The 12,288-nt window shown below is 41.5% G+C and overlaps 1 protein-coding gene across 2 annotated transcripts in view; it reads right to left on the reverse strand.

Moving 5' to 3' along the window:
* Positions 1-12,288, reverse strand: part of CHCHD6 (coiled-coil-helix-coiled-coil-helix domain containing 6) — a 108,722-nt gene that overhangs the window by 33,491 nt on the left and 62,943 nt on the right. For both annotated transcript variants that reach the window (XM_064724130.1, XM_064724131.1), the window contains one exon: positions 2,994-3,129. In XM_064724130.1, coding sequence (XP_064580200.1) covers positions 2,994-3,129 — 136 coding nt within the window. The remainder of the gene's footprint in view (positions 1-2,993; positions 3,130-12,288) is intronic.

A 12,288-nucleotide genomic window follows, 5' to 3' on the forward strand; every position in this document is an offset into this window, starting at 1 on the left:
GCAGACAACCAGAGCAGGATCCTGCTCCCATAACCATGAGCATCCCAGAACAGGCACCAGCTTTGTAGTCTATGCTCTGGATGCACCTCCCAAGAGGCAGAGGGAAATACTCATCTCTGGCTGGCAATTCAGCCTGCCTGTTCCTGATGACTTTTTAGAATCAGATGCATCACACCCTACACATGCCTATTTCTCTCCGTTGACTACAAGAGATGGCCCAATAGCCAGAAAATATACAAAACAGATAACAATAGCTATATCTCTACCATGCACCACAATAAAGTAACCTCTTCTAGGAAGAGGAGCTGTACAGAAAACCAATAGAAAATCCATTTTAAAACTCATTGAATGATTACCTAACATATTTGTTCATGGGGCAGAAATAACTGAGGGTGTATCTCAGCTCCTGAAGAAATGTGCACAACAGGCAAAGGGAAAATGGGTGTCCAAAGGAACGGTCTCAAACAAACACAGTAAAGGGGAAGAGGCAAAGAACTCTTCTCATCCACTGTAAGCTGTAATTTTCAGTCTAGAAATCCAGAGCTGGCTTTCTCTGAGTCTAATGTGTACCATGCCCTGCAGACATTTTTACCAGCCATCAAAAGGAACTTGCAGAGAAGCAGATGCTTCATTAAAGAATATTCAGCAAGCCTTATAAAATCCTTAGTAAAAAGCAAATGAACAAATCACCACCATGCAAGTGAGATGAAGTCACACATCCAACTTTGATTACATTTCCTCCTGCACTGGAAAACAAATTGTGTTTTTAAAAAAAAAGGTAAAATTACGGAAGAAATTAAGTGATTCTGGTCTTTCTTTCCCACATTCCTCCAACCTGAATTTCCTGAAAGAGGAATGCGTGAGACAAAGCCATTTGGTATAAGATGCTAATTTAAACTTAAAGAAAAATAACAGATTAAAAAGGGGAAGGGAGGAGGGAGTTTTAATCCTACATGTTAAAACAACAGCTTGTGATTGCTACATGAATCTCAGGAGTCAGAAGAGTCAGTAAGAGCAGTGAGGCAAACTGTCAGGGAATTGAACTGTCCTGGGACAAAAGGAAACTACAGAAGACATATTGCCTACAAAAGTTGCATTTGAATTTGTACTTGCAGAACCCTCTAGTGCCTATATCGAGCTGCAAGGTGTTAGTTACCTATTCCTTGGTCTCTCAAGCCCCTTCTTAAGACATAGCAAGATTTTCTGCCACATTGTCATCATCCACAACAAATTAATGTTGTATGCACTTCTCCTTCCTGGTAGTTTCTAATAATAGTGGGAAAAAAAATCTGAAGTTCATTGAAGACTCTGGGAATGAAGACAACCAGACAACCCCAGCTTTTGGTTTATAAAGCAAACCTACCAAAACCTCCACCAAATCCAAAAAAGATCCAAGTTATTAGGATCTTTCACTGCCCTCTGCTGTTACCAGTCATTTAGCTTCCAATTTACTCTTTAATAATGTTGGGCAGGGGCTCAGGGCTGGCAGCATCCCAGCCCCTTTCTCAGGCAGGTTGGAGCCGCAGCTTGCAAATATGCTGAAGTTTAATGCAATCTGTCTTCTTTGGTAATCACATTCTGCCTGCACTGCATGCAATAAAGATGTATTGGTAAATGCATTTGCTAAAGATATACTCCACTGAAAAAGCTACAAGCCTGATTTAGGGGAGGCAAGGAGGATAACAGAGGCTGGCAATAGATGCAGCAGTGCTCTGCACGCAGCAACCAGGGGCACGGATTGTGCAGCAGCAGCACAGGCACCACTTTACTTTAAAGCTGAGGAAGAAAAAGAAACCACATGTTTTGGGAGCTGGGGACTTTAGAGATATCAGAGAAAAGCCCTTTCCCTGGCAGCTTTAACCTTGCTGATTTGCAGACATACAAAGACCTTCTTTGTAAACAGGAAGGAAAAAAATTCCACTAGGACTAGCAACAACATTTGGTCTAATATATCCTGACAATTTTCCCATCTCCTTCTGTCGGGCTTCTTCTGGGAGCCGGCTGGCAGCTTGTTTCATGTTATACTTAAATCAGGCATACAGCTTCCCTCACAATGCTAATGCAGAGAAAGACTGCTTCCATGAAATACCCACCTCTCCCCCACCTTTTGCTTTAGTAATCCCATGAGAAAAGTCTCAATTTTCTATTACCATCCTTTTCCCCACATCCACTTTACTATATGCTCAGCACCTTTTAGAGAATTTTCTAATGTCGAAAAATCCCCAAAAAACAAACCAGAAAAGTCTGCCCTTGAGGGACACCTGACCCACTGAATTCTCTCATGGCCCAGGACCATACCCTAGTTGTAATGTCCAAATACTTCATTTTCTTTTCCCCTTCATTTGTTTCAATAGCCAGAAATTCTTCCAAGGTACTGAGCAGCCACTGTCCTAAGGCATCAACAGAACCTACTGGGACTCTGCATCTCCGAAGGAAGAGCCATAAGGCTTCCTGGCTTCCCATACAAGATGAAGAGTTTTTAGGAGTATGGAATTTTCTTAACAGACAGCAGCTTTGCCCACAGTACAGAACTTTTCCCCATGCAGCAATGAAAAGAAGCAAGACCTCCAACTGCAAAGTCCTGTAACAGGAGATGTTTATCCTGGTTTTATCCTCCTCTCTATAAGAGCCTGCTGAAAATGTTGCAGACATTGTCAAAGTGGATTTACTTAGTATTTGCAGTATACAACATCCAAGAAGGTAAAACGAGGGAAAATCATTGACTGGCTTTGAAACCTGGGAGCACTGGTTCTACTGTTTTGGTGGCAGCTTGGTACAACAGGACTTGCTGACAGGAATGAAGTTGGGACACACTGTGTGACTGGGAAATGTGGAATGAATGTGGGAAAACTGATCCCAAGCAAGATTTGTCTCCTGTGAAGATTGCAGTTTGACTAACAGATACCACAGCTCTCAAAAACACTTCTCAGAGGAAAGCACCATGCAAAACAAGACAGCAAAGCCAGCCAGTACAACAGAGAAGCTTTTGTTACCTTCTGAGCTGCACTAACACAGCGCTGATATTCCTTCGCCAGCTCCGAGCATTTGAGCACTTCACTTTTGTTTTCCTGGTAGCACTTCAGAATTTCAGACTGCAGGTTTGCACAGATAGGATCAGCATTCCTCCTCCTGCAGGGAAAACAAGCACAGAATGATGTGTGAAGAGGAGTTTTCAACCACTTACTACCACTTTGCCAGCAACACACATACTAATTTTATGCTGGAGTCATGTAGTCCTAATAGAGAAACTGGTGGGAGCACCAATCACCAAAGTGGGTCAAATGACCAACAGGGTGTTTCAATTGAAAAATCCAGGGTACTTAGCAAAAGAAGGAACATGATCTTTCTTAGCTGGTGTAGAAGCTGTTTCACCCTTATATAAAACATCATCTGTCCTCTGTATTCAGGGGGAAAAAAATCCCGAAGTCCAAGAGTTTCAATGATTTTCTCAACTCACACTGGAAATCTTTGGCAGAACTTAAGAAATCCTGGCTGGGCCTGCACTAGATCTGTAACAGCCTGACAAGGAACTGAACAGACTTGTTGAATGAGCCACCTCAATCTATTGAATTCTCATCTATTTAAACACTACAAGAAATCCAGCATGGTTGGAAGCACTGCAATTCTCCTAGTGACTGGAAAAAAACCCAGAATAATGGCAAGACCAGATATCTGCTTCTTTGTAGTTCTGCAGAAATTAGTATTCATACTCAGTAAATGGCATTGACAGCTACCCAGGAACAATTAAGGATGATGTTCTTTTACTCTAATGTGCATGTGTACATATGGCACATCATCAGCAACAGTACCAATAAAGGGGAAGGTCGTTGTAAAACAATCCCAGCAACAATGGCACAAACACAGTAATGACAGTGACATCAGCTGCACAGACAGGCAGACACAAATTGCAGGCACTCACAGCACCATGGCCATGGTATGTTTTACCAGAGAGTAAGAGAACATATGCTTAGGTGTAGCAATCCTCAGATGTCGTCTCCTAAACCATAAATCCATTTAATTCCTTGCATTTCCTGCTCCAATATGCTTAGAGATCTGTGCCCAAATATCAAACACACCTCTTCCTTCCCAAGCACTTGATGCTACAGGCAGATATTAATGCCTTGCTATGATGTATTCATTTCCACAGGAACAACAGCCACTCATTCAGCACAAAAGCTTCCCAGCAAGGCAGAGAGAGGGAAAACATGACCTGTCCCTGGGCATGTCACAGTCTCTCAGGTGGAACCGACTTCTAAGAAATGTGTAATCTTAAACCAAAATCTAAATGCTTCTGGAGAGCTCAAATATGAGTTTCCAAATCATGCACATCTGTGTAAGGTGCACAGGAAAGAAGCAGAAGCACCAAAAGAAGAACAATTTTATTTTTCCATATCAGCAACCTGGGTGCACTCTCGCAATAATTTGGTTGAGCTGTACTCTAATTGATACTTCTTCAGTCCTCAGTCATACTGCCAACATACATGGAGAGAGTAGGAATTTATCAGAATGACAGCCACACTACAACACTGAGATCTGGATCAGAAACTAGCAAGGATACTATACAGACTTCTTTTTCTACCTCTTCACTAATCTCACAGCTTTTAGAAGAAACTTATTCCATGCACAGTCCCTAAGGGTTAGTGTTCATTTTTAATTTCTATGTTATATAGCAAATCACCTTTAAAGCTTCGAAAATCCATATTCTAGAAAAAAAATCTTCAAATTTTGGGATAGAAAAGAACCCAGAGAGAGCTTCAGAAACTCATAATGTTGGCATTTTGCTTTGTCACTAACTTTAATATCACTCTAATCAAATCAGTGAGACTGTGGAAATGATACCAAACAATACCAGGTCAGGAAATACCACCAAATCCCTCAATTCATTGAAAAAGTTAAGACTTTTAAAATTAGTTTTTTTTTAAACTCAGCGATGTTAAACTGAAGGGCATTTTGTAATTTTAGTACAGAAACCTGGAAGAGCTAAAAGGTACAGCACACCACAAACCAGTTTGTATTCATCTGAACTGAGCATGGTACAAACATCATAGAAATATTTAGAGGTCATCATTGTCAGCAGGGAGAGCTACAGGAATTGTTTTGCTTTAGATCACTGTCCTTCCTACGGTATCAGTCTTCACTGTCTGGAATAATTATGAAGTTAGGACCCCCCTGTGGGCTCAGACAGTGCTGCAAAGTCTGTGGCCCTCTTCCTTAACAGACCCTTGGTGCTCAGCCCACAGGGATATTTAAAAGCCACACAGTGGTGAGCAAGAAGCCACAAAAAAAGAGTATTGTTGCCTAAAGCCTACCAGAGGCAGGGGATCAATCAGTACAGACCAGTATGCACTGCCCAGCAAGTATTTAAACCAGCATTCCTGCACATCACCTCCCACAACACAGGGAGGATTTATTTGGTACCGTGTACCCAAAATAACAAGATTATTCTCCTTTATTTCTTCAAAACAAAACCTCAAGCTGTGGTTATGCATCAATGGCACCAGCTTCTCAAAACAGATTTAGAGACACTAATCAACAAATTGCAAAGTTGGTTTAGGTAATTATCAATACAAGTTACTGTGGAATGTGGGAGTACACAAGTTATCCACATCCAGCAGATTAGTTCTGGTACCCATCTGGACGGGAAAGAGGTACCTGAAGTGCTCTGGTGAACAGCTGCCTGAGATCTTTCCTCCCTGCACAGCAGCCACAATGCCTGCCCAGCCTGAATCAAGGGGGTGCCACTCTCCTGCTCACATTAACACATATTAACACTCAGCTTCAGGTTGCAGCATTTGCACACTGGGGGAACTGCAGCCCTGCGCACAAACAGCTGCATCTTACAGGTGTCTGACTTTCCTCATGCATATCTGAGACAAAAAGGAATTAAAGCAGCAGCATCCAACTACAGACACATCTGTAGAATGCAATGACATTGTGGGTTAGTTCCAAAGGAGGTGGACTTTTATCAACTATCTCCCTTCACCCTCAGCCTAGCTCAAGGCTGTTGGCACCAACTAGGAAAATTCATCTTCTGGCCACCCGATCACACTGCTCCTGACGTGCCACTGAGGGTTTTTATCATTATTTCTCATATAAGAGAAAAGGAAAATAGTGGAAAAGGGATGAGGTTTGTATATACAACTATGAGAAGCCTTGTATGCTTTCTCCTGAAGTGGGTCAAACTTTTAAGCATATGTCACCACCAAATGAGGTAGACAGTTGGCCTCTGTCTAAAATAAAATATGCTGCAACTGCTCCAACTATTATCAGAACAGGTGTAAGAGGCTCATTTACAGCAATAAGGAAAAAGGCAGGAGGGAAAGGCTGGGCAGAGAAGTGACAGCACAATATCTGCAGATGGAAGTCTGGAAGACAAGCTTTTACAATACTTTGGAAATAAATGCATGTAGGACATACAGAACAGGAAAGATTAAATCAATAAAACACACTCTCATCTGTTTAAAGGAGGAGGAAAGGAGAAAGGATGACAGGCTGCAAAAAGTAAAAGATGGATTTAGAAATAAAATTCATTAACAGTGCCTCCCCTATCACAGAAAGGAAAGAAACCTTTGCCTGGTCAGTGTGCAATGGGCAGGAAGGCCACATACACATGAAATCTGTGATTTCAGAACTTCCTCTCCCCCTCCCATGGAGAGATTTAAATCAGGTCTTTGTCTAGAAAAGAAGGGAGAGGTTTTCTTAAAATGAAACAAAGGGCATCCTTCTCTCTACTATCCCTTGAGGTAAGGCAGAATGAGCACGATCGTGCTGCATTTTGACACCGAGAGTTACCAAATCCTTTCTATCACTGCGAATTCCCCTTACTTTATTTAATAAATGAAATCTCATCAACTTATCCTTCTTCTATTATCACTGCTGACATCAATCTGATAATATTGGCTTGGCGTGGAATCGTGCTATTATATGTCCTCTTGATATTTAATTTAAGAGAAACGTCTGCAGTGGGGTGAATATGTGAAGCAAGCTTTTTATTACTGGCAGCAGTAAGGACGCTGGGAGTGAATTAGACATTCATCTTAGTCAGGGCCAATCTAGTGGCTCAGAAGAGGTTTTCTTCTTAACCCTCTCCTAACTGTTCAATAGCAGCAGGTAACAGCTGCTTCAGTCAATAACTGCATTCATTTGTCTTGGCAAATTCATTTCTACATGGATATAAACCCCATGAAGAAGTACAAAGTGTCTGGGAGGTTAAAGTAAGGTACTTTGAGAATTTCTATCATAAGCACAGCACTAGAAGGAGAAGTGCCAGTCTCAATGTCCATCAATTAATCAAGAAGCAACAGTTTCCAAAGACAAACACCCAAACTCACTGCAAAAAGCAATTAAGGCCATATCATCAGGATACAGACCCAGAGACAGAAGGTTTCAAACACAGCACTGTGGCTACTATCAGGTGTTGCTGACAGGTTCCCTTTTTGAAAGAATTATAGACTCTATACTATATATATAGTATTGGAAAGCAAGGGAAAGCTGGAAAAGTTCTATGTATTTGCTGGTCCTTCCACCCAGCTCAAGATCAGACTACCCAAGCAGAGATGCAACTTCAGTGCTTTAGGAATTGGCAGCTCTTCAGCCTAGTGCAAAATCAGTAACTCCACAATGAGTAACACACCATCACTTGGCTTTACTGGGAAGAACAGCAATTCCAGATGGATTTAAGAGCAAGATCTTATTTTTACATTTTACTCTGGGAAACCATTCAAGCTGAACAAAAAACTCAAGACAGTAGCTGATGGTTTCTAAACTCAGACACTTTGATACCTCTGGTCAGATACTGATAAAGACACACAAGGTCTCTCACAAGCCAACTTAAAAGTAGCTGGCTCCAGCACACAGCTGCAAGCAGCAACCTAAAAGGGCCAGTAATCTGGAATTTCATGTGGGCCACAAAATCCAGTGACTGGATTAGCTGCTTTCTGCTGCATCATTTGACTAAGACCATTGTCTGAACCAACTTGAGCAAACCACATTAGTCACCACAGTCACTGGAGCAGAGACAGCCCCAGACACCAGCAATGAGATGCATGGGCAGCACTGCCAGTAAATCCTAGGGCACACAGCAGCAGTTTCTGCACGTTGGGAAAGCATCAGACACATTGTATTGCTGCTTAGTATGTTTATATATCCAAGGTCCATTACACACGTTTCAGACCAAGTTCATGATGCTTTGGTGACATAAATGTGGTGTGCTGCCAGGCTGCACTGCACATATATAAAACCCAATAGGTGGTTAACTGACCTGTAAAACTGCTTCCTCCCTTGGGTAGCAGTTGGCTCTGATGGCTTCTCTAACATGTCAGAAAAAATGACTCCAGACAGATGCAGTACACAGCACATAGCAAGGTTTCATTCCCTCTCATTATTGCATCCTTGACATTTACAGCAGAAAATTAAACACAATTGAAGCATTTCATTCACATATAACAAACTCATCAGCACAGAACAAACAGCCAGGCAAGCTAACTTTCAGCACAGGATGCTGCACTATCACAAAGCACTGTGCCCTCACTACAAGCTATGGGACTCCCTGATCCTGCCCATCAGCTTGATAACGTGGTTTGAATGGAAGAGGTAAGAGCTGTGTTACAGCTGTGCAGCAAGGGAAATAAGAGATGGAAGAAGCTTAATAGATTATCCAAATGTCTACTAAAAAATCAGTAATGTTTAAGCTACATAACCTAGCACAGTGTAAACAAACTGCATGTCTCATGAGGCTAAACTCATATGATCAGGAAAGAAGTATTTCTGATTAGCCTCAAATACTCAAAACACTGCTCATCAGGCTTTGCCACTGATTCAGGTAGAATAGAAAGCTTGCAGAAGTAACACACAGTTTAGAGCAAGAGGGGACAGACTAAAAGAAAAGGTGAAGCCTCATGACAATTTTCAAGAAGAACAGAGGTGCTACCCCCAAATTTCAGCCGAAGCTGCTGTATTCCTGTCTAAATCCTTCTCACATGCCTTGTCACACTGTCAGCAGCACACTCCTGCACATCTGTGGTTATTTCCCCTCTCTCTTTCTCCTCTTGACAGCTGCATTTTAATAACAGGTCACCCCACTCTGTTTTTCCATACATTGTTCATGAAGTGCCAAATGAATGAATATTTTAAAGTACTGTGAGTTTCTGGGTGACTCTGTGATCCTACAAAATTTGTCACTTCCCAATCTCAATTCCTGTTTTGACAGCTTGTTTGAAACTGCCACCCAATTCCCCACTGGAGTTCATGCACTCACTGCACCCTTGTTCTTCCCAGGACAGACACCTCTTTCCTTCCAATCACAGACAGGCAGAAGCTGTTCTGAAATCTTCTTCTGTGTAAGTAATTAGATTCTATAACTGAGAACAAAAGTTACCACAGAAGTCCAAGTCTCAAGTGTCAGCCACCTGCTGTGTCACTGTACTGCATTCAGTAGAAACAGCCTTCCCCAACCACATTTCATTCACCAAAAATAAAACAAAACAAAAAACCCAAACTCTAGAACATACATACTGATGTTGAAAGTGACTAAAATCTAGCAGTTTTCTGTAACAACCTCTAATTTTGGAAATCACACAACAACTTCTTCATTTTCATCATGAAATTGATGCAGAGAAATTGTGTGACCCATGCAATGCTGGCTCCAGCTCTCCATCTGACTTGGTCCAGTGTGTCACAAACTCCCCTGTCCTCCTACATGGTTTATCCCCACACACAAGTGGTCATTTCCCATTTGATCAATGGGTCATCCTGAAAGACTTTCACTTATATTTCATTGTGTTCTGCCCATTGCAGTTTCAACCAAATTTAACTGGCTTCCTTAGATGCCATAAGCTGCAGGCACTGGGGCTGTGGTAGTGGGCTGTGGGTCTCTGGGGGAGCAGAAGGGTAGCAATAAGCAAAAAACGGAACTGAAACATATAAAAAAATATTATCCTCATCCTACTGAACCTGCAAATGCAATAACTAATCACCCCTATTAGCATTTTGCATGGCAGATGGCAAGTGGTTTAGAATAATGAGAGACTTTTCCCCACAAGTGGATAATTCCAATGTACATTTGGATGTAAATTCTTTACTGATCATGATGGTAGAATACTGAGCTATGAGAAACTGCCAGTTTGGAAGATGAAAGGAAAACTACTGCCTCTTCCTTTGCTTGCCAAGAGATACAGAAGTTAACAGAACTGGATCTCCTGCCCACAAAGCCATGCACCATTTTTTCCCAAAGATGCCAAGCTACTAAAAGTTGACTAGCAAAGATGAAGAGCCTAAAGTTAGCAGCAAAACAGTCTCTGGAAGCCAAGCAGGAATGAGTCAGAATCTTGTTGCTGGAAGGAGTTCTCTGAATCAGAAAGGAAGCTGGCTCAGCTCCCACAAGGCAGAAAAGCAATATAGCAAGCAATAACTGAATCTGAAAACACACAGCCCAACAAGTGACCCGAATAGGGATTTTCTTTCTTCAGATAAAAAACATCATCTAAAAACTGTTTAAGATCTCAGGTCAGGAAGGGAAGGAATGCAGTCTGTAGAAGATATGCAGCACGAGCCTTAAGAATATATGGATTGTGACAGTGCTATAATGTCTGGGAATTAGCTGGGAAACTCTTGGTCTATTAAATACCTTCCTCAAAAGTCTTCTAAAGAAGGTAACTGAAGAAGTGATATGCTGATTTCATATAATCACAAGACAGGAGGGGCAGCAGGTTCAGTAAATGTCTCCTATGTGAGATGATCTTATAATAATGTCACACTGCAAATGAAATGTTCTTTTTTTAGAAGAAAACCCTGACTACCCATTTGAACAGCAATCACTTTTCCAAAATGCCACTGGGTACTGCACAAGGATCCTACAGTTTACTTCATGCTACACAAAGGGATGGACAAAAATATGAGTCCATTAGTATATTGTGCACTGACAGAGTGGCACATCTGCTAAAGATACCAAAATAAATTTAGAGAGGAGATTGAAGCTGCCATTGTTAAAGTTCAGGTGGGATCTGAAGCTAAACATTCACCTTATTAAAAAAATTCCCTTGCTTCTGCCCACATTCTCTAAACTTCAAAACCACAGTGCCCCCTTTTACCAAGCTGTGCAATTCTGAACACTGACTCAGCAAAGATCCCCATTAAGCAGCTACTCATCCCTCAGAGAACATCAATAATGGTGCTTTCAAAGCAAGCACATACAAAAAGTCTTACAAGTCTGTTTTTGGGGGGAGGTTGGGGTTTTTTTCCTTGTTTGTTTCTAAGTGAATATTTTAACTCAAGAAGTCCTCAGAAAATAGAAAAACTTTATAGAAAACAATTTATATAACATGGTTCTAAGTCTGGAGAACAGCACACGAAGCATCTCAGGTGCCTCCTGGAGCTGCTCCAGTGTGCTGCTGGTGGCCCTCACAGTCAGCACAACACTGACCAGCTCTCTCCAGGGAAACAATATTCATCCATCCCTGAACAAGTGTTCCTGCCTTCCAAATGCCAGCTTTTTGGGTCAAATTAGTTTGAATTGCAGTTGGTATGGTAAGTATATGTCCCAGACATGCAACTGCCAGGACTAACAAGAAGAATGCAAAAATCACATAAATAAATAATAAATTAAAGTTATTGAAGCCCAATTTGATGGCACAGGTGGTTTTTTTCTTCTATAAGGGAGAAATGGACTTTAATCAGTTCAGCATTAAACATCACCAACTTCCTCTGTGTAGATGCATCACCAAGATGCAAGGTGTCCACAGCAGTCCTGCCACAGTCCTTATTTCTTCAGAAGACAAAAATATAAAAGCTCTGACCTATATAACAAATTATTTCCTGAAATTTCCCTGGCTGGGACTTGCCTTTGGTGTCTTCTACCATTCCTACAAGATTTCAGGAGGAGAGTGACTCAACAGCAAGGACACAGTGTATAATCCAGAGTCAGGAATACAATTACTGTTCAAAATAGCAACATTGCCCTTGAAATCAGTTGCAACTGAATTAATGACCAGATTGTTAGAGTGTTACCTCAACTTTGCCTCAGGCTGCTAATTAGCAAACAAGTCATTAATTCACTGGTAACAAGTGGTTTCTCAGGCATTATTGCTTCTGACATCTTTAATTCACCACTCTTTATGGAAAGCTTCCCCAGACAACTTTAACCTCAGTCCTTTACAGATCAGCCCCACACCATTACCACCAGCACACTACACCACACACACACTGAAGACAGGCAGAAAAACACAGCAGGAATAGGCTAAGCTGGGTCATTAATTACTATTCATTACACCTTTCCCAACTCAAGCCAAGGGG

The sequence above is a fragment of the Zonotrichia leucophrys genome, chromosome 12 (assembly GCF_028769735.1).
Source record: "Zonotrichia leucophrys gambelii isolate GWCS_2022_RI chromosome 12, RI_Zleu_2.0, whole genome shotgun sequence".
In the NCBI taxonomy this organism is placed as follows: Eukaryota; Metazoa; Chordata; class Aves; order Passeriformes; family Passerellidae; genus Zonotrichia; species Zonotrichia leucophrys.